Source organism: Leptonotus elevatus, chromosome 19 (genome assembly GCF_054856555.1).
Source record: "Leptonotus elevatus isolate MCC_2025b chromosome 19, RoL_Lele_1.0, whole genome shotgun sequence".
In the NCBI taxonomy this organism is placed as follows: domain Eukaryota; kingdom Metazoa; phylum Chordata; class Actinopteri; order Syngnathiformes; family Syngnathidae; genus Leptonotus; species Leptonotus elevatus.
The window spans coordinates 3,775,928-3,801,854 of NC_141257.1; the positions used below are offsets into that span (position 1 = coordinate 3,775,928).

The 25,927-nt window shown below is 45.1% G+C and overlaps 3 protein-coding genes across 5 annotated transcripts; all 3 read right to left on the minus strand.

Moving 5' to 3' along the window:
- Positions 1–332: 332 nt before the first annotated feature.
- LOC147157545 (trypsin-3-like) lies at positions 333–1,904 on the minus strand. The gene is made up of 5 exons (XM_086062253.1): positions 1,760–1,904; positions 1,243–1,399; positions 824–1,077; positions 603–739; positions 333–529 (listed from the first exon to the last, which is right to left on the minus strand). Exons 1-5 carry the CDS (start codon positions 1,797–1,799, stop codon positions 380–382), a joined length of 738 nt encoding a protein of 245 aa, XP_085918379.1. The 5' UTR covers positions 1,800–1,904; the 3' UTR covers positions 333–379.
- Positions 1,905–2,454: 550 nt separating this feature from the next.
- kmt2ba (lysine (K)-specific methyltransferase 2Ba) lies at positions 2,455–23,246 on the minus strand. 2 transcript variants are annotated; one of them, XM_086062350.1, is made up of 37 exons: positions 22,809–23,246; positions 19,141–20,569; positions 18,886–19,061; positions 18,724–18,804; positions 18,486–18,642; positions 16,800–17,088; positions 16,542–16,603; positions 16,068–16,286; positions 15,896–15,993; positions 14,190–14,294; positions 13,600–13,713; positions 13,371–13,517; positions 13,200–13,292; positions 12,971–13,088; positions 12,706–12,822; positions 12,423–12,613; positions 12,241–12,345; positions 12,060–12,158; positions 11,151–11,227; positions 10,946–11,055; positions 10,733–10,812; positions 10,514–10,648; positions 10,243–10,401; positions 10,037–10,154; positions 9,362–9,440; positions 9,113–9,279; positions 8,869–9,027; positions 6,573–8,673; positions 6,187–6,294; positions 5,884–5,976; positions 5,718–5,812; positions 5,523–5,648; positions 5,057–5,309; positions 4,797–4,907; positions 4,629–4,712; positions 4,424–4,553; positions 2,455–3,654 (listed from the first exon to the last, which is right to left on the minus strand). In XM_086062350.1, exons 1-37 carry the CDS (start codon positions 23,115–23,117, stop codon positions 3,379–3,381), a joined length of 8,370 nt encoding a protein of 2,789 aa, XP_085918476.1. In that variant the 5' UTR covers positions 23,118–23,246; the 3' UTR covers positions 2,455–3,378. The 2 variants fall into 2 exon arrangements, with proteins under 2 accessions (XP_085918476.1, XP_085918475.1); XM_086062349.1 differs by having other exon boundaries at positions 14,190–14,879.
- Positions 23,247–23,978: 732 nt separating this feature from the next.
- On the minus strand, positions 23,979–25,881 carry LOC147157547 (uncharacterized). Of its 2 annotated transcripts, none has more exons than XM_086062352.1 (5): positions 25,683–25,881; positions 25,326–25,465; positions 25,086–25,201; positions 24,853–24,996; positions 23,979–24,758 (listed from the first exon to the last, which is right to left on the minus strand). In XM_086062352.1, exons 2-5 carry the CDS (start codon positions 25,426–25,428, stop codon positions 24,252–24,254), a joined length of 870 nt encoding a protein of 289 aa, XP_085918478.1. In that variant the 5' UTR covers positions 25,429–25,465; positions 25,683–25,881; the 3' UTR covers positions 23,979–24,251. The 2 variants fall into 2 exon arrangements, with proteins under 2 accessions (XP_085918478.1, XP_085918477.1); XM_086062351.1 differs by having other exon boundaries at positions 25,086–25,204; positions 25,683–25,758.
- Between the last annotated feature and the right edge of the window lie 46 nt (positions 25,882–25,927).

Consider the following 25,927-nt stretch of genomic DNA (forward strand, 5'->3'; position numbering starts at 1 on the left):
ACTCCAAACGCACCATTTACGGGTCTCTGATTCAAGCTAACACAATTTTAGCTTTAAACGCTAATGATGAAAATGTAAAAAGCGCGATTGAGTAATTATAGAGCATGGTGGGCCAAATTTTGAGCTCAATTCTATTTTTAAATCTTATCGATGGACGACGTCGTCAACATTAATTCGATAAAAAAAAAAATGGTGTATTGAGATTTTTCACTATTGCTATATTATGTCCATTGTGGTGTATTTAATTTCCACAGGCCTAAACATGTACATGAAGCTTATCAAATCACAGTTTGACGTTTTGGTGGTCGTCTATAATAAGTGGAAAGCAAACATTTTAAATAGTCACGTTTATTGAATAAACAAGATATTGGTCAGGGACTTAGTAGCTTCTCATGACGTTGTTGATCCAGCTGTTGTAGCGACACACACGGGCGTACACACTGGGGTGTCCCTGCATGGCGCAGTCGTAACCCCAGGAGACCACACCCTGCAGTTCACCGTTGCACACCAGAGGACCGCCCGAGTCTCCCTACGGACACGTACAGTATATTTAGAAGTTGGCTACATGTACTATATGTACTAGTAGATGTGCGCAGGTGTACCTGGCAGCTGCTGGCACCGCCGTGCATGAAGCCGGAGCAGAGCATGTTCTGGGTGAAGAGGTGCGGGTAAGCATTCTGGCAGATCCTGTCGTCAATGATGGGCTGCCTCAAACACTGAAGCCTGTCGGGGAAGTTGTCTGAGGAGAAAACAAAACAAAGTAAATATATAAATCCTGACATATTCAGTAGGTTTGTACTATTATATCGAGACTGCGACTTACTGCCGTTGGCGGCCATATTGCCCCAGCCAGACACCAAGCAGTTTTCATCGGCGGAGGTGCAGCGCGAAGGCAGCGCCACGGTGCGAACGTAGTTGTTGAGTGCAGCCGGGCGGCTCAGCTTGATCAGCATGATGTCGTTGTCCAGGTTGTGGCTGTTGTACTGCGGGTGCTTGACAAGCACGGCCGAGTCAATCCACTGCTCCGTGCCCTCGTTGACGGCGATGTTGTGCTCGCCCAGACGCACCTGGATGCGACTGTGAGAGGGCAGAGTGGATAGTTTAGTTGCTGCTGTTTTGGTTAACAACAGCGGTTGTACTTATGTAGGGCATCAAGTAAAAAGTGGTTAGAAAAATACTCGATTTAGGTACAGATAGCTGAAAATCCACTTTGGTATTGTAAGAAGTGCCATTTGTACGTACGATTTGTAGCAATGGGCGGCGGAGACCACCCACTGGCTGGAGATGAGGGAGCCACCGCAGAAGTGGTAGCCGGCGTTCAGCGACACCTGATAGGGGACAGAGTTGCGAGGGCACTCGTAGCCCCCGACGATCTTATCGTCCTGCTCGGCAGCAACAACTGGCAGATGACACGAGGGTTACAAATATATTTGCGATTATAGTAAGGAAAAAAAATTGATTAATTTTGCCACTCACAATTTTGCGTGTATGGCATGTTAAAAATAAAGTACTAAACAAATCAACTGTACACATTTATTAATTTAACATTTAACAGATTAACTCTTAAATTGCCCTATATATATTTTATTTTTATTTTACAATAGGCTATAGGAACACTGGGGGGGAAATCACTAACATAATTATATTTCCTTGCCATTACTAAATATAAGGGTAAAAAAACATTTTAAAAATGTTTAAAGCAACTGCATTAACCTTTGTATAATACACCATCCGTAAGAAAAACGTGAAATATTCTTACATGCTGCTCCGAGCAAAGCCAGCAGAATCAAGGCCTTCATGGTGATGTGTGTGCGCGTGGATTTCCAAGAAGCAGCAGTGGACTCGCACACACATATATATATATATATACATACACACACACACACACACACTGTAATGCCATTCTCAATGTCAGCTTGAGGTGTGTGTGTGTGTGTGTGTGTGTGTGTGTGGTGGGGCACAAAAAAAGTGCTATCTGGGAAAGCAAGCATATGGCTGAAAAGACCTTGAGTCATATCAACAGTGGCCCGGCGCCATCTTAATGTGACAGCTCCTACAAGCCAGGCTCTTATATAATATAAGTATGAAGGGAAAACTGCATACTTCTGGATGCAAATTAGCCAAGTAAGCATTTTTTTTTTAAATTAAATATTGGAAAAAAAATCTATCAGCAAACATTGCAAAAATAAATTTGAGTAAATAAATGAAAATTTAAAAAAAAAAACAAGCTCCATATTTTGTTATAATTTAAGATGTATGCTGGTTGCAAATGCAAAATCATTTTTAAATGTATATTTATGCCCCAACTTTATTTGCCAAGAGCATTCATCTCCAAATCATATAATTTTCATTAAAATAAATGTTGGAGTATGTTTCTCCAAATTATGTCTTTAAAGCAGGTCGGGTTTTTTTTTTTTTTTGCATGCATCTCTAAATAAAAACCATGAGCACAGATTGAATTTTGAACATGTAAAACGTTTATTGAACATAAATAAAACAAAAATAAACGCAGGTAGAAAAATATGTAACAGGTTTAGAAAGAATTTTTATACAACTATGTACAAAGCGCAAAGCCGAAAACACCACCTGTCCCCCCCCAAATCCCAAATGTGGGGGGAAAACATTTCAAAACTTTTTGTTACGGCAGACTATTTGGACAGAAAACAGTGGTTGGCGTAACTAACAATTGCGGGTAAACCAAGTTAAGGTTAGTATTGAACGTTGCGTTATGTCTTGTAATCTTGAAGGACAAAATGTTTCAACATGAGGTAGAACACATGGAAACACTGATGTGGCTGGAAATTTCACCCTCCTCAAAAGTCAAAATTTTAAGTCCGCCTTCCACAGGGAAAGGTTAAAACATAAATCAGTTTTCTCCATATACATTTATTATTCAAATATACAAAACAAATCTATTAAAGGGACAGTGCAAATGCATTGTATTTCTTGTCAAACACACAAAATGAACAAGACTGCGGGATAAAAGCAGCTTTTTCCGAGAGTACGGTTAAAACTATATCAGGGGGAATCCTACCAGCAGCTCCGCAGTAAAGGAAAAAGGACAAACTAAAGCATGGGATGCTACATTAGGAAAAAAAAAGAAAAAAAGACTGCATCCAAGCGAGTAAATAAATATTTCCCTGCGACAAAATGGGAGAGAAAAAAAAAGTGAAGCTGATTATGGTAAAAGCGCATCACAACACATTGTGCACACTATAAATAGTCTGTGATTGACATATGGCTCCATTTGTCAAGATTCCACCCAGGACGTGACGCCTGAGGACGCTTTTCTTGTGGTACAATGTTATTTTATGGATGTATTTGCACCAGTATAATCACTGGAGATGTGCTGTATCGTGCAATTCATACCTCGGGCCACTAGTTAAGATAGCGGCGGCAGCGGCGCGCGCCGCAGTTGCAGCGCAGCTTGCTCTCGTCGTCCTCGATGGGGAACTTGTAGTCGTACGTCAGCTCCTCGCCGCGGTAGATCTTGCGCAGGGCGAAGATGACGATGTGCTTGCGGCCGTCCACGTTGATGACGCGCGAGTAGCAGTTGGGCTCGCACGAGTGGTTGATGAAGCGCGCCGCGTTGCCCTGCATGGTGGCGTCCACCACGTCAAAGTCGTCGATGCGGAACATGTAGCAGCCGATGCCCTGGCAAGTGCGGAAATGGCCACTGTTATTTTTAACTCATTCACTCCCAGCTATTTTCACTAACACAATCCCCTTCACTCTTTCCGTTTTGCAGCAATTAGCATTAGAATATAGCTAAGTTTCATCATTATTCACAAATCTATTTAGAATTCTGAGTACTTGCTGCCACCTGCTGGCCGTTTGTATAATAACTACAATTTCTTCAACCGTTCTTTGCAGTTGAGAGGCTGCATCAAAGCCTTCTGTATGCTCTAGCAGAAAAACTTATAAATACGTCTTTGGGACACTTCAACATTTAAAATAGAACAAACTACCTACAGTAGTGGACGTGCAATTACACTTCATTTAGTACGGCAAGAAAAAAAACATGCCCCTTAGGGTCCCACGCGTATCCCGATTTGAGAATGATTTAAAGGCATTCAACTCAAATTTTATAAATCACCCAACCTTTGTGAGTTCCATAAAGGTGTATTGACAAATGTCTTTTTTTGTAAAAATAAAAACAAATACAAAAAATTTACGTATCACATACGGTTTGTGGCTTTCATATGACGGTATCTAACAAATGTTTTTTGTTTTGTTGAAAGCAAGAATCTTAAGTTTAGTTTTTACACGCGTCTTAATTTCAAGATTTTGTGTGAAAACATGTATACAAAATGTGTTTTTTCTCTTTTAAAGTATGTACCTCTAAATGTAAAAATTGCTTTCCCCTTTAAATGTGTGGTATGTGAATGAAGGGACACACACACTTATTCTCCGCCTGACTCACTTTGCTGTCATAATATTTCTCCCGCTTATCAGTCAGCACTGCGCGGATGACGGTGCCGGCGTACTCGATGACCATTTCTCCGGCTTCAATGTTCCTCTTGCAGAACAGCCCTCGGCCATGAATGAGAGATCTGCAGAAAAGTACGATTCATTAATGCCGAGTAATTCCCCCTGATGTCGGGACATTCGTCTATTCATGCGTCCACCTGTAAACACCGACGGCTTCCTTGGAAGTTTTCTCCAGGTGGCGAAATCTCATAGCCATGGGAAGCTCACTGCTGGTCGCACGCCTGGTGGACAAATTCAACGGGGGACACGTGACCTCAATGCCATTGCTGTCTTTCTGCCCTTTTATTTGCTTCCAAATAACTGACCTGGACGACTTGAGCGGGAACTCGTCATCCTCCTCCTCATAGGAGATGACCGAGTGAGGGAGCTCTCGGTGCTGAGACGCCAGGAAGTCGAACATGTCGAACGTCGCTTTCCTGATCACACGTTTGATTCAATGATTCGATTTGAGTTACTGTGGGGCCCCCAGATCTATTCCGTTGCTAACCAAAACAGCAGCACCAACCACAAACATACTGTGTAAAACCAAATCCAAGTACAACATTAAAACAGAAGGGCAGCACACCGGATGTAGACTTCGCCGCGAGCGCAGCCGCTGGGGTTGAGCGGCAGCTCCTCCTCGATGTGATCGCAGCGGTGGAAGCGGAAGCGGTGGCTCTTGCAGTCGGCGGCGCCGCGCAGCTGCTCCAGGAGGAAGATAACGGCGTCATGCACCACGCCCAGAACCCGCGGTCCGCTCATGCCGCCCAAGGGAAGCTGCCTGAGGTGGAAGGCCGTCCGTGCCTCTTGGACGCCGTCAATCACGGCGCGCCAAGCCACTGGTCAAGGGAGAAAATTGGGAGGTTAATATTGAAGCTTTTTGTCATTAAGTCAACAAATGATCTTGAAAACCTCACACATAAGAACTTTTTTTTTTTCTCCGCAGGTACATTTCCCCACCTCAAAGGTTACGATATTTAAAAAAAATAAATAAATAAAGTGAGTGTAGCTCGCACTGGGGCCGCTACTGCAACGCTAACATTGATACTTACCCTCCATGCTGTTAGCTTTGACGCTAAAGCCGTCGTCGCTGGTGATTTCAAAACGCAGGTGAGGCTGGTTCATGTAGCTCCTCCTTCTGTGTTTGGGCAAAGGCTGCTCATCCTCGGAACTACAACCTACGAAATGTCAACATTGTCAGTTGTGCTCTATTCATATTCACACATTCTAGTGTTAAATAGACAAACCTGCAAGGGGGCCCCATTCTGATAGGTCTCCATGGCGAGCACTGACCCACTTGTGTGTGTTAGCCTGACTGCAGGGACTCTCCATATTAGGAGTTCTGAGCATAACACAGTACACACAGTGAATACAAAGTATATTTTTACACTTAAATAAAAAAGATGGTCTTACCTTGGGGACAATGGCAGTGATGGTGCCGTAATTCTTAAATTCTCCTTGTCCACATCAGGAATAGCTTTAACAGGCATTTTTACTTTGACACCTCTGTCAAAGGAAAAAAAAAATGTTGGGAAAATTTGCTGACATTTAGTGCCTGCTATTGTAGATCTTAGTAAATCAGGAACAAACATGATACAAGTGTTAACTTTAGCCCCACTTTAGACTAACTACAATAGGAGTTATTTTGTACTAGTGAGGTGAAATGTGTCAACCAGGCCGTTTTAGCCTGTAAGGGTTAATCAGCAATGCACTTACCTCTGCTTGCCTGAAACCAACCGTCGCCGCCCGATGCTAATATTCAGATTGCGGGGTGCAGTGTTTTTGTCTGAAACAATTGCAGCATTTTCCGGCCTTTGCTGGGTCCTGTGTGAAAGGTCAATGCAGACAAATACTTCTGTTACAGATCTCATCATACAATTTGTGGGCATTCGTTTGAAACGGTGCCTGTAGAACATCCTGCCATCACTGGGTTTGCGTGAAAAAAATCTTAGACCAATGCCACGTTTTTTTTTTATTACAATTTCTATTTTGTGCAAATCACTTGCATCAATATCCTGCCTTTGCTGGGTTCTTTGCGAAAAACAGATAAAAGTCCAGTTCATCCGTTAAGAGCTTGATTGATACAAAACATTGGCACTGACCTGTCCTCCTGATGCTCCTCATGATCACCGGAGGGTTCCTTCAGGGTATCGATCATGGCTCTCTTCCTCTTCCTTCTCTGAGGGATGGAGGTCGGCAGCTTGACACGCACTTGAGGCAGTGACCGCGTCTTCTGTGGCCTGCGAGTTGGCACGCTGACCGCGACACTCGGGGACTCCGCAGCGCCACCAGCCGACTGACCCGGCTGCTGGTCTTGCAATTGAGGTGGTGCTAGAGGTTTGCCACCTGCGTGTTGAGTGCTGCAAAGGATGAGGGGCTTGGTCCTTGCGGGGTCATGTTGGAACTCCATGGCTCTGTTAATAATAGCTTGAGCCGTTTCGGCCTCGGACAAAACCGAGGCGGGATTACGCTGCACGGTGACGGCCGGCGGGGGGCTCGTCACGCGTTTGATGGGCACCACTCGGTAGATCACTTTGGTCACCGGCGTGTGGGGGATGCCGGAGGGCTGGGCGCTGGCGCAGGGTTTGACTGTGACGCGGGGGATGGGCCGCTTCAAGGCGTTACCCTTGTGGAGCATCTTGGCGATTTGGCTTATCTTGTTGTAGGTGGGTGAGCTTGAGCTGAGCGTTTGATATGTGTTGGTTTTGGGGTTTTTCAGCAGGATCTGACCTTCACTGTTGACGAGGAGAACCTGGGGTGTCGGCGGCGGGGTCGGCACACTAGGGACCACAACCGGAGTGGTAATCACCACTTGGCTAGGCTGCTGTGATGTTACGGGCTTGTCCAAGCGGATGGCGATGGTTTTGCCTCGCATGACAGCCGGCTGGACGTTTAAAGCATTCAACCCGTTGAAGAAAATGGGCGAGGTGACGGTGGTCACAGGTGCTGCATTAACCACATGGACTGACTTGGGGGGCAGCAAAACCTTGATTTGCTGCTGCTGCTGCTGCTGCTGAGGGACACTCTGCTTTGGCAACAAGCCCTTCACTTTGGGAGTTCGGCGTATATTTTTGACAATGACTCTATTCAATGGCGAGTGCGAGATGTTTTTGGCCTCAGGAGAATAGTCCGGGTCCTTAGCGTCATCTTTGAAGCCTTCGGTGGAGTCTGCTGATGACGCGTTGTCATTGTCATCAGCCCGGTTACTACTTGTGGACACCAAATGGACATCCTTGGTGGCAGCAGAACTAGCGGCGGGGGCTTCTAGAAACATGTCCTTGGCAGATGTGTCATAGTCTATCAGAACCTCCTCGCTTTGCACCATATCGAAAGCGTCAAGGAAAACCGGGGCTGACTGATCTTCCAGTAAGCTGCTTGCCACGCTTGTACCTTGTTTGGCCTCGTAAAAAGAGTCCAACCTCTTGAGAGTGACTGTCAGCTGCTTCGTGGGCGAGTTGACGTTGGCGTGAATTTGAGCGTCGCTGCTTCCCACGCCATCGGCTTCCTCGCTGCGGTCGCTCTCCGAGCCGTCGTCGGCGCCATCCAACTGCGAAATGGACGGCGTGGAGGGCGGGGCCGAGGTGTGCGCGCCACCAGCGGCCTCGCAAACCACGGTGCGTGTAAGTTTAACCCCGTGGTCTTCATCTTCCGAGTCCGCCGCCGGCATTTCTACATCCAGCCGGCTACTATCGGTCAGAAGGGTCTCATCAAAGTCCAGTTTGGAGTTGAGAACAGAGGCCACGGCAACCTCGGTGTCAGTGTCAAACACCGTGTAAGGAAGCTCTAAGTGTCCGTCTGCGTTATCGGGAGCCAGCGAGATCCCATTTGTCGTCGCCACAGCGGCGTCCTCCGTCTCGGATGATGCCAAGAAATCTTGGGGAACGTCGGCAGACACGGGAGTGGTGATCTTAAACGCGTGCCTGCCCCTCGGGGAGCCGTGGTGAGGCGACAATCCAGCCGAGATCGGCCCAGAAGGGGAGCCCCAACCGGGCGAAAGGGAGTCCTGCCGCGATAGGGGAGGTGAGGTGGGAGCAAAGTTGGAAGACCTCGGCGGAGAGCTGAAGATGCCGCAGCGGGAGTGGACGGGGCCGCTGTCGGTCGGGGAGGAGCTACAGCGGCTCCGAGACGACAGCCTTCGACGGCGGTGAGTGTCCTCCAGGTCCCGCAGAGTTAAGATCTGATGTAATTTGGAAGATACCGAACCTAAAACCAAGAAGTTAAGTTAACCGAAGACACTCAACTCACCACTAAGGTTTTCAAATTTGTTAAAAGTTGCTCATGCTGGGTTCAGTTGTTTTCTTAACTACAATATGTTAAGTGCTCTTTGAAAACTACCGTTGTAAATTTGCACAGTTAAAAGAAAAAAAGATTTTACTTCTTAACTGCCTTGTTGCATACCTGGAGACGGGAGTGGTCGGAAAGAACCCCCTGCGGGCCTCCTTGTCTGTGAGTAGCCGTGCTTGGATCCAGGTGAATTGTGCAGTTTGGAGTTGGGCGATGGAGTAGCAGAACAAAGTGGGCTGGATGAGGTGCTTAAACTCTCCACAGTGTCCGCATCTTGGGGGCGATGGCAACGTCACAAATTTAGGCATCTGATCCGCCATCCAAGAGCCTCATCACAAGCTAAAACGGACTATTTTACCTCTGTGGAAGTTGGGCATGTGGACGATGGTTTGATTCTCCTCTTGATCGTACTTCATGAGGAGCTCCTGCTCCTCGTCGGGCAGGGGGCTGCTTACTTCGGTCACCTTACAGGTGTACTTGCAGTGTCTGCGCGGATCCACGGTGCTCCAGTATAACCGAGAACACCTACATAAAGACGGTGCGTTCGTATGAATTAATTTGTCATCTTAAATGATTTCAAGTTTGCATCACGAAAGGGACCGCTTACTGGTATCCAACCGGGTATAACATCCTCCCATTTGATGAGATTTCTGACAACACACCCAGTTTCTGGATTTGTAGAGACCCTAAAAACACAAGCAACATTCGTACAACATAGTCAACATAATCTCATGTACATCGGCACAATCGAAGTATGTCAATAGGGCTGGCCGATATAAACGGTATATATTTTGGCACCGCATAGCACATGATGACATCATGGTAAACTGCAGCTGCATTCAAATACTGTCGGACATTTCAAACTCACAGAAAAAAGTCCATCAATGCATTAACTGTTAATAATTGCATATATCTAAACAATGTAAGCTTTTTATCAATCTATAAAAGCTGGCATACATTAAGAAGAATGATGGGTGTGATATCACTGTTTGATATCACTGTTTGATATCACTATTTTTGCACCAGAGTGCTGACTTAATTTTGAGTTGAGATTTGCAGTATAAATGCTTTTAGCCAAAGTAAATGTATTATTTCATTGTTTTTTTAAATCCATATAGCTATATATATATATATATATATATATAATAAACATTTAATTCTATACCCTTACAGTGACATGAATTTTGGGCCATATCGCCCAGCCCTCGTCAACAATACAAATATAACCACAGTATTGTAGCCTGCAGTGATGTACAACCAAATAATAATCAAATATGCATACCAATGGTCATATTAATGTCTTCAGGTTCGAGGCCTGTGAGGAACTTCCTCTTGAGCGTGATCCCTTCAAAGTCAACATAGACTCGCCGTGGAACTTCAAATCCAACCCCGGACACGGTCTGAAATTTTTTGGGAAAGTTTAAAAATATATATATTTTCGACCTAAAATTATTTAGCAAGAGCAACAACAAGATCGCCCCCACACACCGCCACACTGACGAGATGTGTGTGCTTGTAGCAGTAGACCTTCCGATCCCGCTGAAACACACAGTCCTGCGCTCGCGCACACATGAAGTGGAAATTACTCTGGCAGGTGGACAGGCAGCAGCCCACCGTGGCACCGGACAGTCCACAACGGTCGCAGCGCTAGCGAAAGAAAATAAAAATAGTGTGCAATTCTCAACCCCCAAAAATATATATATATTTTTTTAAACTTTCCTCTGTAACAACAACCAATCACTGTTTGATGATTGCATACCATGTGGCGCCCCCTGTAGACCGCAGTATGTACTTGATGTAGGGCGCCTTTGTTCTCATAAACTTCAGCAGACCAAATGCAGCAGTTGATGTGGGCCCACTCGTTCTGGCCCAAGTACAACAGTCGTCCTCCGTCCTATCAAGATGAAGTTTTTGTTTTTCATCTTCAGATAGATTTTAATGTGATGCAATTACAAAGGAAAAAGCAACTTCATCTTACTCTCGGAGCAGAGTCACCATATTGCTGACATAAAACACACTGTCTGACATCTTTGGAAGCTTCCACATCATTCACCACACCTGCATGGATGATATACATGGTAACTAATTGGCACAATACCGATTTTGGATTTTGTTAAATGTGAAATTCAGTCAAATTCGGTATTTTCCTCAAATGATTGCGCAAGCAGCTGCTGTACAGTGTCTTCCTTACCTTTCTCCGCCTGCGACCATTTGCTCTCCCTCGGCTGGTATGTCCTTTGGGTCCACTGTGCATAGCTGTGCTCCTTAGAAGGCGGGATTACCGCTTCGGGGAGCAGGCCACTGCAGAGCAAAGGATTTGCACAAAATATAGGATGGATGTCAGCAGATTGTGCATGAGTAACTAATATAGTGGCCAGCGTGTGTATTAAACTTACATTGGCAGGTCCTCAGAGAACGACCTCAACTTGTTTTGGTGGTGTACAGGAAGCCAGCTGAATGCTTGCACCATCAACTGTTACAACAAGCAATAATACTGTTACATTGAAGGCAACCGGCCTACATGAGAAATCACTAAATTCATGTTTAAGGGGACATTTTATGGCAGATTTACTTGTTCAAGTCTTGTGTACAAATACTTGGCTCTGGGGTGCATGCCCACCTATCATGTATAAAATTAAATGAAAAATTGTAAAAACTAAATTGTCCATCGTCCTGAATCTTAAATTTCAGCTAACTGTTAACATTACAACAGCCATAAACAAAGATTCTTCCCCCATAATATGGAATCAAGGCTGGGTGAAGATCCACAGCCACTTTCAAGCTATACAGTATGAAACACATTCCCTCACATGTGACTCCCGGGATAGTATGTCAAAGTTGAAAAAAGTATTCAAAGTTGCACTGAGTTTTGTTGACGCGCAGTCCATCATTGTTTAACAGTACTAGCTTCTGATTGGTGGTATTTTTTATTTTTTTTTGGGGGGGGGGGGGCTATTTGTGTTTGGTGTCATTGCACCACATACATATTACATAAAGTGCTGTCTCCATGAGTGAAAATACTTTTCTCTTTGTAGGTACTTAAGCTTTTCTTCTTGCAAGATCTAGTCGCAATTAACAGGCAAACCCCCTGGTCGTCATGGTAACAAAAGCCAGACTTGCCATTGGCTCAGCCTTTTTGTGGTGGGGGATAATTACGGTCAATCACTCGAATGGGTTGCGTATGAATAGAGCTCTGTATTTATTTATTTAATTTAATCTTGGAGTATTTTAACAAAGTAAGTCACAATTTATTATGACACTTGGGAATTGTTTCAAAATTGTCTCCTTTCAGGTGGGGCGATTACTTTGGCATAGTGGTCCCTGGCCTGAATGGTGGGCTTTTCCTCTTCTTCCTTCTTGAGACACTTTCTCATCACAGAAACGACATCTGCATGGAATGTTTTCTGATGGGGGTGAAAGAGAGGAAGGGGGTCATAGTTACCAATATTTTTTAGCAACATTTATCACCATTGAGCTCATACTCACAATGGATGAGTAACTGCCTGCTTTTAATTTGTTGTCCATGGCTTGTAGATCACACGCTGGTGGCTGATCCACGATTAACTCTGTCTTACAGTTCGTTTCCTGACACTGAAACATACACGCACACACTCATTCAAAGCAACAAGGAAGTACGTAAAACTTCTTAAGCGCAGCTGCACACGTACCGATTGACAGAGCATAAGGTGCTGAGTGGCGCTAGAGGTGAGAAGGCTGGCCATCACTTCCTGCAGGCCCAGCAGCAGTTGGCTTTGCAAACGCACCTTCAGGCTTCCATCTTCGCCAATATGCTGTCGGCAGGGGGAGCAGGTGAAGATGGCGTCATGGGGCCGGCTAGCGAGTAGCCCGTTAAGCTCCTCTGCAAGAAAAACAAACAAAAAAAAATCAACACAATGTGGACTCGTGCGCGAGGAGACAGAATACAAAGGCATATTCTGCAATAAAAGTCACCTGAGAGGCCCTCACAGCTGTGATGCACCCAGTGGTTACATTTAAAACACTGAATCATCCGCGCCCGCTGGCTGTCGTCGTCATCATAGCATTTGTTGCAAACTGTGCAGAAGTGACCTGCGTATATAAGACACGTCAAACAATTGAATTCATCAATTTTAATTCTGAGTTTTCCTCCCTACGATTTATTTCAATTTCCATAATTTCATTTCTTGAAAAAGTTTGGAACTCCACTATCGATGTTAGCATGAAGTAACCAACAAACCTTTTTCGTGAAGAATGGCGCAGTCCGGGCAGAAGTTCTCCGCATGGTTCCAGGCCACGTCCCATGACTTTCCAGGCGTCACGCCACAGCTTTTGCAGCGAATGCACGTCATGCAGAGCTTTAAAAAAACAACAACAAACAAACCTTTGTTACAAAAATTCCAACCAAAACTTGAATAAAAGTATTATTTAAATTATTAGCTTTGATTTGATAAATATATAAAGATTACCCAGGGTAGGTTGCAGTTCATTGGCTTTGGGTATGTTGGTCCCAAGCAGGAAGGATGGTAGGAGGTTTGGCATCTCTTGCATTGCAACACAGGCTGCAGAGGCATTAAAAACTAATGAGTTGATATCAGGAGTCAAAATGGTACACGCCAAAAGTGAGTTGGCTTTCGCACCTTGGACAGCTTGCTTCGGCGCCCACACACGTGGCAGAACTTGCAGCGTCGGCAGCACCAGTTCTCCTTGTTCTCCCCCAGGGGTCGCTCCTCGGCAGAGAGGCAGAAGTTGTGGAAAGGCTCGCAGCATATCTGGCAGTAGATCATCTGAGAAGGAAGAAGAAGAGTAAAGTTAATTCAGGAGAACTCAAATCAGACACTTAAGGACTGGACGGGGGGTCCGGTTTACCTCATGTCGTCCTTTGCTGGCGCATAGCAGACAGACTGGCTGAGGTGTGGTGGGAACAGATGTGAGGATGCTGAGGCCACCCATTAGCCACACGTTCCGGATTGCGCAATCCTCCTGGAGGACACAATTCAATTGACGTTATTAGAAATGTGTCCAACCACCAAGTGTAAAATGTTACTACCAATTAGGGCTCTTACTATTGAAACTTTTTAAAGTCGATTATTAATCATTCCATCAAATAATTGTGTAATTCCCCACCCACTTTTGGCTAATCGTGATTAGCACACTAGCAATTACCATTTAAGGTAAAACACTAATCACCATTTAGTTCACACATACATCATTATATCTACACGAGTTGAATTGAGTGGATATAACTCTTAATTATTATCTTCTGTGAGCCTTCTCTGAATTGTGACATCACAATCTTAATAATTTACATAATATGGATGTTATTTTGAAACATTTAAAATTGTATTAAAAAAAATGCACCTCACCTTTAATACTTTCACTTTGCCATTTCCATTCGCATTTTTAGCGCTTTGTAAAAAGAAACCCTCGCAATACGAAAGTCAAACATTCAAGCCTACCTTAAAATCCACACGTATCTTTGTCTTGTCAAGCACCGGGCCCTTCTGGGGAAATCCATTAGGGAAACCCACGAGGGCGCTGACAGACGAGCCTTCGGCGGCATTCTGGGAAGGAAGGACACAGTGTGGGTCAGTTCCTGGCGGCCCTTGCAGCCCCGTCCCTTCTTGTCCATCTTGGCCATCATCCCGGGCGCCATCTGCTCCGTCCACTGTGAGATCCTTGTCGGTCAAATCACGGAGCGGCCGCAACAGCGCATCTCCTTGAAAGCGTAACGTGGTTGCAACCTCTGTCAGAGCTGAGTGCGACATGGATTTTGGGCTCCCTTGGGGTGGCGGTGATTCACTTTTCCGCCCGTGCAATGCGGCCTTCACCGCAGACTGAGGCAAGCGGCGCAGTTGCAATACAAGGACACGTGAAGGCGGCCGCGTTTCTGGCGGCTGACCTTTTACGAGCTGTGGCGCTACGGCATGCACTGCGTGCGGCTCGCTAGTCTGCGTTACGGGCTGCATCAATTCAGGTTCGGATTGTTTAGGGTTTGGCTCCATGTGCCGGAGCGACTGCAGTTGAGGATCAGGGAGGCGGTATAAGTGAACTCTGAGCTCCCGCGGCAGTTTGGGCACGGGGCTTCCGGGTGGGCTGGGGCATGGGTACGTAGCGCTGGGCGCCGTCTCTTCCGTGTTCTGCGATTCCTGCGGAGGAGGGGACTGCCTAAGCCAACCAGCCATACAGGTTCCAAAAGCTACACTTGCATAGAGGCACATGCAACGGAGGCGACACACAAAGGACGAAGCCCTATTGTAGGGACACTATGTTAGCCAGTGTGAGTAAAAAGGTGGGAGGGGAGTAATTGACTTGCAGAGGTGTGCAAAGAGAAGCATGCTTGTTGTTACGTCCATATAAGTCTGCTGGTTTTGACATAATTGCAATTTTTTTTTTTTTTTTAAGTAATGCACATTTAAATTTACCACGAAAAAGGTGACCTTATTTCCTCAAATATACCGGGGGGGGGGGGGGGGAATGCAGCAAGCGCAATCATCTCAGTTCATCGGCACCGTTGCTAACCAAAACAGTAGCACCTACCACACGCAAACAGTCTTTCGGTTGATTTTAAATGTGAGGTCTTCATGCATGCTGTACATGACATGCCTGCACTGTGTAAAAGGTGATCTTTGGTTAGCTCCGCTCCAGAAAAATTAATTTCTACCCAAGTAACGGTCCTTTTAATTTTGCTTCAAACACCACAATGCTAAATGTAAATTGTAATAAACTGCTAACTGCTGTGCTCCCTCTACATTCCCCAGAAAAGTCTGTGTTCACCATCCCCCACACCAGTTAGTGAAATGTATAAATATCCTAAGGCATATTTACAACAAAAACCTAAATTGAAAGCATCTACATTTTACATGTAAAAGCAAAGGAAAAGGGAAAGCAAGGCTAAAGCTGACAATAGAGATTAAATAACCCTTAAGTATCTAATTCCAGCATATTTTAGATTGGTGGACAAAATAAGAAAAGAAAAGAGGCCTGGGAAGGAAATTATTTGGAAGGTGTTTTTCTTGTTGGGAATTTGTGAGCCTGCCAATCAAATTTAGCGTTAAAAACAAAAACAGATAAACAACAGGAAGTAGTAGTAAACGGTATTCCAAATAATTTAACCCAGGAGTCTAAAAGAGCTACATGAGAAGACAATCGCCAACAACATTACCTTGTACGCTCTCAGTCTGTTTCCTTTGGAAAACGGCCGCCGCTGCCTCACCACCTCTGGATGAGGGTTATCACATACGGACGGTCCGAGCACAAGATCTTAAAAAGATCACAAACCTTAGATGTAGTTATTTAGTTTTGGGGAGAATCACCACCACCTAAAATTTGTTTACCGAGCTGTGTGTCCATTTTCTCCTCCTTTAACTTTATCTTCTCTTCGTCCGTCTCCTCGTCTGACTCGGACTTGAGCAGGTTGCTGTAGCAACGTGGCGTGATGTTGCGCAAGCATTGCTTGCGGATTTTGGTCGGCTCTAGGGATAGCGTCTTGCTCGTTTCGCTTCCCCAGTTGTCGTCCTTTCTAGACACGGATGCCGAAATCCGCCTGGCCCGGACTGACAAAATGGAGGCGATGAGTGATGAACACTCAATATATTATTTTGCTTAATAAGACACTGGAATTTAACACCACAGGCTGGTCAATTTGCACACAAAAAATAAAATAAAAACTGACCCATAGTAGGATTTGTGAAAAAAAAGTCAAATTTACCACAACACAAAATGTAAGTTTTTTTTAATTTGAGAAAAGCACATACGTTTGTGCACTCAATCTACTGCTGTAATAAAAAAATAATAATAATAATGAATACCTGAAAATTGCTTGATAATGCGCTCCGTCTTTGTCGCCTCGATTCGATCGCACCTCCTGTATCTGTTGACAATACAGCACAAAATTGTGTTCATCTTTTTTAAGGGAAAAAAAGTTCAGTTATTTACAAAAACTAGCGAATTTTTTATTTATTTTTTTATCGTTTCATACAAACTTTTTCTGGGGTCATCAGTAGGCTCATTTGAATGGAAAAACAACAACAACACACATTTCCTTAAATACAACTGCATTCCCTTACATGCAACACTGTCGCTTCTTGTTGGGCCCACCAAACTTAGGCTTGTCGCGACAATTGGTGCACTTGGCGCAGTCGCTTTCCACCAGGCACCCTCTGCATTCGCCACAGCGCCGCGAGCGCACGCCACCGGGCCTGTAGCGGCTCAAGAGCTTGCGCTTGTACTTGCGGCCACGCCGCCGGCCCCGCCGCCGCCATTGCTTCGGCTGGTCCTGGGGGGGTTCCTGGGAGACAAGCCACTGAGCCCCGCCTTCTACGTCATCGTAATCATCATAATCATCATCCGCGACATCTGCAAGCGCGAGAGGGAGAGGATGATGGGAGCTCAAAAGTGCATTTTAATACATTTGAAAAGGCATTGTGAGGTACAGAGTAGCCAGAGGCTTTTATTTAATATTAGGGGAGGTCGCATTTTTCTGGAATAGCATTTAAAAAAAAAATGTTTATGTAAATTTGTATTTATATAAAAAAAAAAAAAGGGATGCGGTAGACTGGGCTAAAATGAACATGGATGCACACAAGAGGAGTTTATTTGTCCAAGCTGACAATCCATGCCGTCTTATTGGAGGGTGGGCTCCAATCTCAGGCAATATGGCAGATTCAGACCAAGCCCTGCCCCAGCGCGAACTGCTTTTAGATGCCACGTGATAGCAGCAAAGCGCTACTTTCATATTGGACAGGTGGACATATGTAAAGGAAGCTCCTCCTCACACTTCAATATAGTTCCTTGGCACCAAGATGCTTTACGGTGGCGCCAAAGCGACAGTTTTATTCCACGGGGCTTTTAGCCTGAGCACTGCAGCAGTGAACAGGCGACATTTTCAGCAAATAGCAGGATAGGTTCCCAAAACCAACGCAAACAGAAAATATGTGGGGGAACAATGCATATCACAAGTAAGTTTCTTAAGAATAAGTATCATTATGCCATTCTTACTGACGATGAATGGCTTGTATCTTAATACTGCGTAATAATTCATCATTTTGGATAATGCAAGCAATCTTTTCTCACACAACACATGCCAACATTTCAATTTTTCCATTTGAGTGTCTTTTCTGTCATCATTGCAGATGAGGACATAAATTCACTATAATATATAGAATTTAGTGCGGTGTACTGTATAAATGTGTAGATTTGAGCCCAGGCCTCTGGAATGTGGTGCGAGATTGTCCCTATGTGTGCTTCGGGTCAGCGAGTCTAATGGTCAAACAGCACTTTCTCACCTCATACAGAGTGATGGCCGATCGACCAGTGTTGGGTAAAGCTTTCCAACAGCAGTGGCTAATCTGTGTGTGACAAAAGATATTTTTGCTGGAAAATAATTGACTTACAACTACATTGAGCTTACAAGGCACGGTTCGTCTTTTTGGGAATTGATGAATTGGGGGATTTATTTTGTGGTTGGGTGGGATGGCTTTATGCTTTATTAGTTACTCCAAGTGCACTGTGATGTGCTAACGTCAAGAGATTTTTGATGCCTTCTCAACTGCCCTCTTATTTGTCTACTCGGTGGCTCGGTTTGAGTGTTGAAAACAAACAAAAGGTCATATAATACATAGTTTGTGTGACAAGTGAGGATCAGTCAAGACTTAAAAAAAAAAGAAAAAAAAAAAAGAAAAAAGGTTGTGCACTGGGAATGCACTTTGTCTAATGTGCCAGTTAAAAGCTCAACACACGTGTAAGGAGCGTACCTTCGATGGCGGGCGAAAAGGTGATCCCCTCCCTCTCGTGCAACGGCAGGGCACTGAGTCGGGGGATGTCGTCGGGCACCATCGCCCGCGGCTGGCCCAGGGCAACCGCCGCCGCCCGACACACGTGCTTGATCCTGGGACCGCCCACAGGCTGCTCCTGTCAACAAAAATGACAGAGCATACAATTTAGTAAATAATATTTGATTACAAATGTCATTTCTGTGAACTCCATCTTTACCTGAGGATGCAGTTTAGCAGAGCGGTTGACTCTCCTTTTCCGTCGTCCACTCACTGCCACATGAGTGTCACTGGCGCTCAGCTGTTAATATGAAAAAAAGTCCTAAATTAGGATATATTCATATGTATTAATGTACGGGTTCAAAAAGAATTCCGCGCTCACCTGCGTCATCTTGAATTGCTTCTGCTGGTCAATCTTGATGAGCTGCACTTTGGCTTTCTTCAGAAGGTGCAGCATCCTCTTGTTGGCGCCGCTCAGGCCCCCCACGCGGTGTCCGGTTATGCCCACCTCAGGTGCCGGCGCCGCTGCAGGATGAGCCTCGTCGCTCCCTGCAGCGTCTGCGTTAACATAAATTGGGACGCTTCGGCTTAATCATGCAGGTGATGATGTCATCAAGTAAAAACGATCCGTGCTTACCGTTCTTGCCGGTGTCTTCCAGGGATGCTTGCGAAGATGCTCTTGAGTTGTTGACGACCACGGCGAGCTTCCTCACCGCTCCGGGAGAGTCCATCTCCTCCATGGTGAGTTTGGTCCTGCGCCGCCGCCTCTTCTTCTTGACGTGCACGTTCAAATCGTCCGGACGTGCTCCGTCGTCGTCGTCGTCATCGACCCGCATGGCGTAATGGCCTCTCTTCTTCTCTGCCAGCTTCAAGGTGAGCCTCTTGAGTTTCTTGTAGAAGTCCAGGTGACTGGTGGCGTGGATCGGTCTTGCAGAGAACTTAGCTGGGGGGGTGGGCTTGTTGGCCAATGGCACAGCGGGCGCGGCGTCGCCGTCCAACTTGCCACCGTAAACGGATTCTTGAGAGGAAGTGCTGGTCTTCTCGTCGTCTTTCGGTTGACTCTTAAGCCATGAGGACAAGTGGCCTTTCGGAAAGGGCACCATCGCCTCATCCAAGAACCTCTTGGGTGTCTTGATGACGCGGGACGAACGTGCCGTGGTCACAGTCGAGTTGTTGTTCTGCTCCATGAGAGAGCCGGCAGGCTCGATTTCCGGCGGAGCTGGAGGACTTTGATCAGAGACGTAGGCGTAAAAAACGTGCTTGATGCGCTTCTTTTTAGTGCTGGCGGCGGCGGCGGCGGCGGCGGCGGGCGAGGCATTTTTGGTCTTCTTCCTCTTGCCGTACAAGAGCTTGCGAGAGTGTCGTTTGTGCACGCGGTGCTCAGGCAACGCCGGCGGCGGAGACGACATCCCCTCGAGCGGCATTGCCGCCTCTGGCCCGCTCTGGGCGCCGGCTTCCGCACCAACCTTTGGGGATGCGGCCACGTCCTTGGCCATCTTTTTCCTTTGGCCGCGCTGCAAGGATTCTGCCGACAGCCTGGCGCGCTTGGCGGACCTCAGCGGTGAGGCGGTGTCCGCCATTTTGACCTTAACTGTATTTAACTGCCTCGCATTCTCGGCCGTTCGGACTCCCTCGGATCGTCCTGCTTCCCTGACACCAGTCTGGAAGCCTTTTGGTTTCCTGCCTTGCAACATCCCCTTTTGTGCCTCTTTGACTTTTACTCCAGTGCCTTTGACGTGCACCCATTCTTTTTTGGATCCCCGCGGTACAATCTTCCCAATCAAACCTTCTTCTTCGGAGCTCTGCGGTACAATCATGCCAATCATCCCTTCTTCTTCTTCTTCATCGTCGTCTTCTTCATCGTCGTCTTCTTCTTCTACTTCGGCACCCTGCAATACAATCTTCCTAATCATCGCCGATTTGGGGGTCTTGGGTATTATTTTCCCAGGGAAAGATTTTGCTGCAGGGGGTGCCTTCACACCTTTGGGAGGCTGCACCGCTTTGGGAGGTTTCACTTTGCTAAGTGAACGAGTTGTGGTTGCACCAAATCCATCAAAATCGTCCTCCTAAAAAAAAAAAAAAACACATTTTGGTAAGGGACAACAATGAACAAATGTGGTTAATTCATCAATTACGTTTTTTTTAAGTTACGGTCAGTGCTGCCATTTTGGTCAGCAACAGCATTTAAATAGTGGCCCCTCTTAACCATTTAACACAGTGGTGGGTAACTCGGTCCTCAAGGGCCGGCGTCCTGCAGGTTTTGGAGGTTTCCCTGCTGCAACGCAGCTGATTCCAATCAACAGGATTGTTACCAAGCTTATGCAGAGCTTGCTGATGAGCTGATCATATATCAGCTGTGTTGGAGAAGGGAAACCTCCAAAACCTGCAGGACTCCGGCCCTCGAGGACCGAGTGTGCTCATCCCTGAATTTTAACACATGTGGCAAAGTGAGACAATTAAACTGACTTCCTGTTCCTTTTTACACGACAAGGACAAAAGAAGACTTACTTGAGCGCGGTCTTTGTCTTAAATGTTTGAGGCACAAGTGCTGCTATTTGATGAAATACAGTGTTTAATAATCCACCATTATCATTTTTGTTTTAAATACAAAGCTTGGTCACTTTTAGTTGCCACTGATTTAGTAATCCATTTATGATGGATTAGGGTTTGCCCTCTAACTAAAATCACTCCACACGGACAGGAAAACACATTTGCCCAGTTTCCATATTCATTTTTACTTTCTGACTTTGTAGTTAGCAACCAGTAGAAATAAAATGGGAACCACTTGCATGTTGGTCCACATGACATCAAGGCTTTGATCAAATCAGATAACGCCATGCCTAATTATAACAAGAATACATTTTTATTTGTAACTCACTTTACATTTATAAAATAAATCTCGAAGTGCACAGCGCGGGCAACAATAAAAGCACACAGTAAAAACAGTCAATAAAAAAAAATCAAGAGTTCCCGGCAAGCCCATCAGTCAAGGTCACTTCAACATTGCTTCATGCAATTGGTAAAGAAACAGGCGTCCACAATACAGTATAAGCTTGCTATGTTACAACGTGTTAGTTATTCTCCATAACAGGACCGTAAAGAAAGCCCACACTGGCGACGAGGTTGCGCGCATTATGACGTCACAAATATACGACACAACCATAGGAGAGGGCGTTGGAGGAGTTGTGCACAAATTGAGCAACAATGTATGCAACATGTACGGTAGTAGTCCTTACAAGTACGCAAAGTTGTCCTACGAGTGAGGATAAAGAGTATATACCTGGACCTTTAAACAATTAAGTGCACTACTACAACAACTTACTAGTACTGTTTTTTTCCACTACTGTGTTACATTTGTGCAACAAAGTAGGACCAATTTGCCATTTTAGTTGGAAAAACTTGTTGAGTGTAGTAGCTTTACCATTGCAGTAGTTTATTAGTAAGGTTTCATTAGTTTACTAGTAAGTAAGTAATTTTTTACTGGTGCTACAACGTGATATTGAAGCTGTCTATGCATGATGCAATATCATTGATATGCATCTGGAGAGGGAAAAAAAACATTACTAGTAAGTCACATTTGTTCTAGTAGTGCACAGAAATGTGAGCAAACTAGTATGTATCTTATATTGGGTATCAAGGATATGAAGCCGTTTGAGCATATCTTATATTTGATGCTGATCATGGGGTCCTCCTGGGGGAGGGGGGGGGGGTGTTCGTAGTAAGACAGTAATTCTCCTAGTAAACCCTAGTCGTTCTACTAGTGAGTAGAAAGAGTACTAAAACATGGTCTGGATGTCCAATACATGTCCAAACGGCTTTCCGTCCTGTAGTCAGCTGACAGCTCCAACGTGGAAAGCATGACGGTCGACTTGCCACTGTGACGTTTTCCCCACCACACGACGAAAAATGCGCAAGGTCCAAAACGCTTTAAAGACATTATGCTCTTTTAAAATTTAGCACGAGAGGTAGTGCAAGTTTACTACACAGAGCTCGTTTTAATTAACAACCGTCGCTAGCCGCCAAAGTTTCCGCCAATTAGAGCTAGACTGAGACATATATTTTTTTTTATATTTATATATAACATGCCGATTGCGAACATAAATGAACAATTAATCCCCGCACCAGCACCGGAACTAAGGGTTAGTCCGCGTTACATGCCGAAGCTAAAGCTACTTTGCAGCTAACACATCATGGGGCTTCCACATCCTTTGTAATTCCTAAACAACAAGTGCACCCAAGCGCCATTTCTTGTGTTTGTTTCAACCAAGTGTGACATTTTGAGCTTAAGCTAGCTGGCTCGCTCACCTCTTCGGTCGACTCGAAGCCCGCTTCCCTCCGACGCCCATGCTTCTCGACAACCCCGAGCAGGCGCAGCAGGGCCGGGTCGTCGCTCAACGCGAGGCCGATGTTTACGGGCCTCGGCCCTCGGTCGGACGACTCCGCGTCGTCCGAAAACAGCCTTCCGCGTTTGCTTCGTTTGGCCGGCCGTAGCCGGCCGACGCGGCCCGAACACGGCCGGCCCGGAAAGCGAGCTCGGGCGACTGTCTGCGCGCACAAGGCCGCCGCCGCCGAGACGTTAGCGGACGACGACATTCCGCCTCCCGACGCCGCCATTACTGAGCACGACGACACCAAGGAGAAGAGCGCGCTGCCTGCCGACGACGGCGGATACAAACACGAACAGGCAAGATGGACCTGGACCGCTCTCTGCCAGAAGGCGCCAGATAGAAAGGGAGGAAAAGTGCATCATGGGAAAAAACTGTTTCTCGCCGCTCTGTTTGTTTTGTTTGTTTGCACCACTTTCGTCTATTACTATTTTTCGCAACGTTTTAAAACGTGTATTAAACTTAATCAATTATAAATTTGGTGTTAATTTTTAATTAGTTAATTAAGCCCAGACAAACACGGGCTATTCAATAGACATTACCTTCATATAATTATGCATACATTTCTTGACGTACATTTTTTTGATTTGAGACTATGAAACATTTATTCCGCAAGCTCATACCTATCAAATATATATTACATAAATTTAACATTATGTAAGCTATTTAAAAAATATATATATTCAACGTATTTTATATAGGACTTTTCTCGTGACGTCACGCACACCTGTACACGCCCGATATATACAAAATGTAACTGCATCTACTTAATGTAAATGAATACATGAAATATAAAATTTTACTTTAACTAAATTTAAAATCGATTACTTGTATATGAATTTGCATTCAAATAAACTAAAATATGTTAATATGCATAATATAAATTAATTGATGAATTTGAAATATTTTAAATTGAATTAAAATGCATTTATTAAATGTAATTAAAATCTAAAATATATCAATATAATGCATCCTATATGTAAAAAAATACAAGCAGGTAAACATACAAACTTGACACTACATACAGCCTCTAGTATATCAAAAACAATTATTTTGGGGAAAACACTTTAATAATAAATCAACATGAATATTTCTTGTTTATTAATTCATACAATTTTATTATAAACCTAAAAGCACTGATCAGTCTAATACTGAAGGGGTGGCTGGGGGGGGGGGCATTCACAAATGCTCGAATTTCACAATAAGCTTATCCTTTAAAAAAAAAAAAACATATTTAATACGACATTCTGAGGACTTCTAAATAACTAAAATGGTCACTGATGTGGAAAATGCTTGCCATCAAGTGTACATGTGAAAAAAGGCTGTGGTGTTGGAAAAAAAAACAGTAGTTATGTACAAACTGTCAGTGCTTCTTGCAAGTTGAAGAAGATGAAGGCCGTGCAGAGTGCTGGCTCCTCTTGTGTGCCCTCAGGGCGTCAATGGATGGGAACAACAGATCACAGTCTGCTTCGGGACACGGAATCTTCAGCTCCTCTTCCTCTTTCTCCTCCTCATCTTCGTTGTCATCGTCATCGTCATCGTCATCGTCATCCTCCTCCTCCTCCTCCTCCTTTGTCCTCCTTTTCTTACCACGCGCCTTCCTGGTCTTGGCTCGCATGTTGCGTTTAATAGTGGGTTTCATTTCTGCGTTGGAGACCCTGTCTTGATGTCCCTGCAGCGCCTCGTTGGTGAGGAAGTGGCGCCAGCAGATTGAGCACATGCGCCCGCCGCTTTGCTCCGCCGCCACCACGTCCCGGTCGTGCTTTTCGATGCAGTGCAAGTGAAAGTCGAGGAGGCTGCGGCAGCCCACGTTGCACTCTCGGCAGCGCCACACGCCGTCCACGCAGCCCTTCCGTTTGTGACTGTAGAGCTGTGACCAAACAATCAGTCAGAAAGACAATCTATGTTGTGGTTTTTCACCTATTGCAGATGGGTCCCGATAAATGGGAGTTCACTGCACTCACCCCACTAAAGTTGATAAAAACTTTGGAGCAGAAGGAGCAGACGGGGATGTCGTCGACCCGGTGGTCAAGATCACTGTGCACCCGAAGTTCCTCGGGGGTAGCAAAAAGCCTATCGCACTTGTAGCATGAGAACAGCGTGTTGTTCTGTAGAAAAAAATAAAACCGTTGACTGACAGCCAGACAGCATTGGCCTACGGACTTATTGCAGACCAACGAATATTGACCATGTTTACCTGCATCAGATGTCTGCTGTACTGATCCGGGTGAGTCCTTCGCAAGTGGTTCTTTCTGGCCTTAACGGAGTGAAAGGTGATGAGACATTGCGGACAGTGCAGGCCTTCATAGTCCACTGCTGCATGAAAACCACAAATAATTAAAGGCGGAAGCTTTATGCACAGACACTACTCAGAAATTAAACAGTGGCACGGAAATAGATATTCTGTTTTTGTGAGCCAGTCAGGTGGACTTCTTACGGATTTGCAGCAGGGACGCCGCAGAAGACTCATCGGACTTCATCTCTCGGTTGGTCGTGCTCATGTTGGTGCCCACGATGACGTTCTCGATTTGTATGTCCATGTCTTTATCCGCTTCACGCCAAACTGTCCAATCAAATCTAAAACATTGAGTACAATAAGATCACGATGACAGTAGACGATCACGATTGATTAAAAACAACACAAACGAAGAGGTAGCGAAACGGTCACGGTATAATTTTTTTAATTTAACTATGTGTTCATTCACCACGCATAGTTCATTTAACAACTGCTTAATTCGATTAACTTGGTGTTTTAAATATATCAATAATTGAAAAAACACATAGGCTTTCCTACCTCTAAAGCAACGGCGCCAAGCTTTGCTCATCCGGGTCACGAGAACTCACATTCCCGTCGAATCGCGGCATAAACCTCGCGAGACCTTCAGCAATCCCATATATATAAATATACTTAGGAATTAAACTCATTTGAAACTATTATTTGTTATTAAAGACTATCTGTAAAACTTTAGTTGACCACATTGCTGTTGACTGCTGAAGTTGTTTTATGTTTACATTTCGATTGTGTTCAAAAAGGAATTT

Bases quoted from the DNA above. Each gene is read 5' to 3' on its own strand.
- LOC147157545 (XM_086062253.1), bottom strand. From the start codon at position 1,799: ATGAAGGCCTTGATTCTGCTGGCTTTGCTCGGAGCAGCAT. The intron at 1,078-1,242 runs GTACGTACAAAT...GCCCTCTCACAG, and splicing joins GCCGCCCATTGCTACAAATC to TCGCATCCAGGTGCGTCTGG. The intron at 530-602 runs GTACACCTGCGC...ACGTGTCCGTAG, and splicing joins GCGGTGCCAGCAGCTGCCAG to GGAGACTCGGGCGGTCCTCT.
- kmt2ba (XM_086062349.1), bottom strand. From the start codon at position 23,117: ATGGCGGCGTCGGGAGGCGGAATGTCGTCGTCCGCTAACGTCTCGGCG. The intron at 11,056-11,150 runs GTAAGTTTAATA...TTTGCTCTGCAG, and splicing joins TTCTCTGAGGACCTGCCAAT to TGGCCTGCTCCCCGAAGCGG. The intron at 5,813-5,883 runs GTAAGACCATCT...TGTTATGCTCAG, and splicing joins TCACTGCCATTGTCCCCAAG to AACTCCTAATATGGAGAGTC.
- LOC147157547 (XM_086062351.1), bottom strand. From the start codon at position 25,428: ATGGACATACAAATCGAGAACGTCATCGTGGGCACCAACATGAGCACG. The intron at 25,205-25,325 runs GTAAGAAGTCCA...GTTTTCATGCAG, and splicing joins GGCGTCCCTGCTGCAAATCC to CAGTGGACTATGAAGGCCTG. The intron at 24,759-24,852 runs GTGAGTGCAGTG...GTTTGGTCACAG, and splicing joins TTTTTATCAACTTTAGTGGG to CTCTACAGTCACAAACGGAA.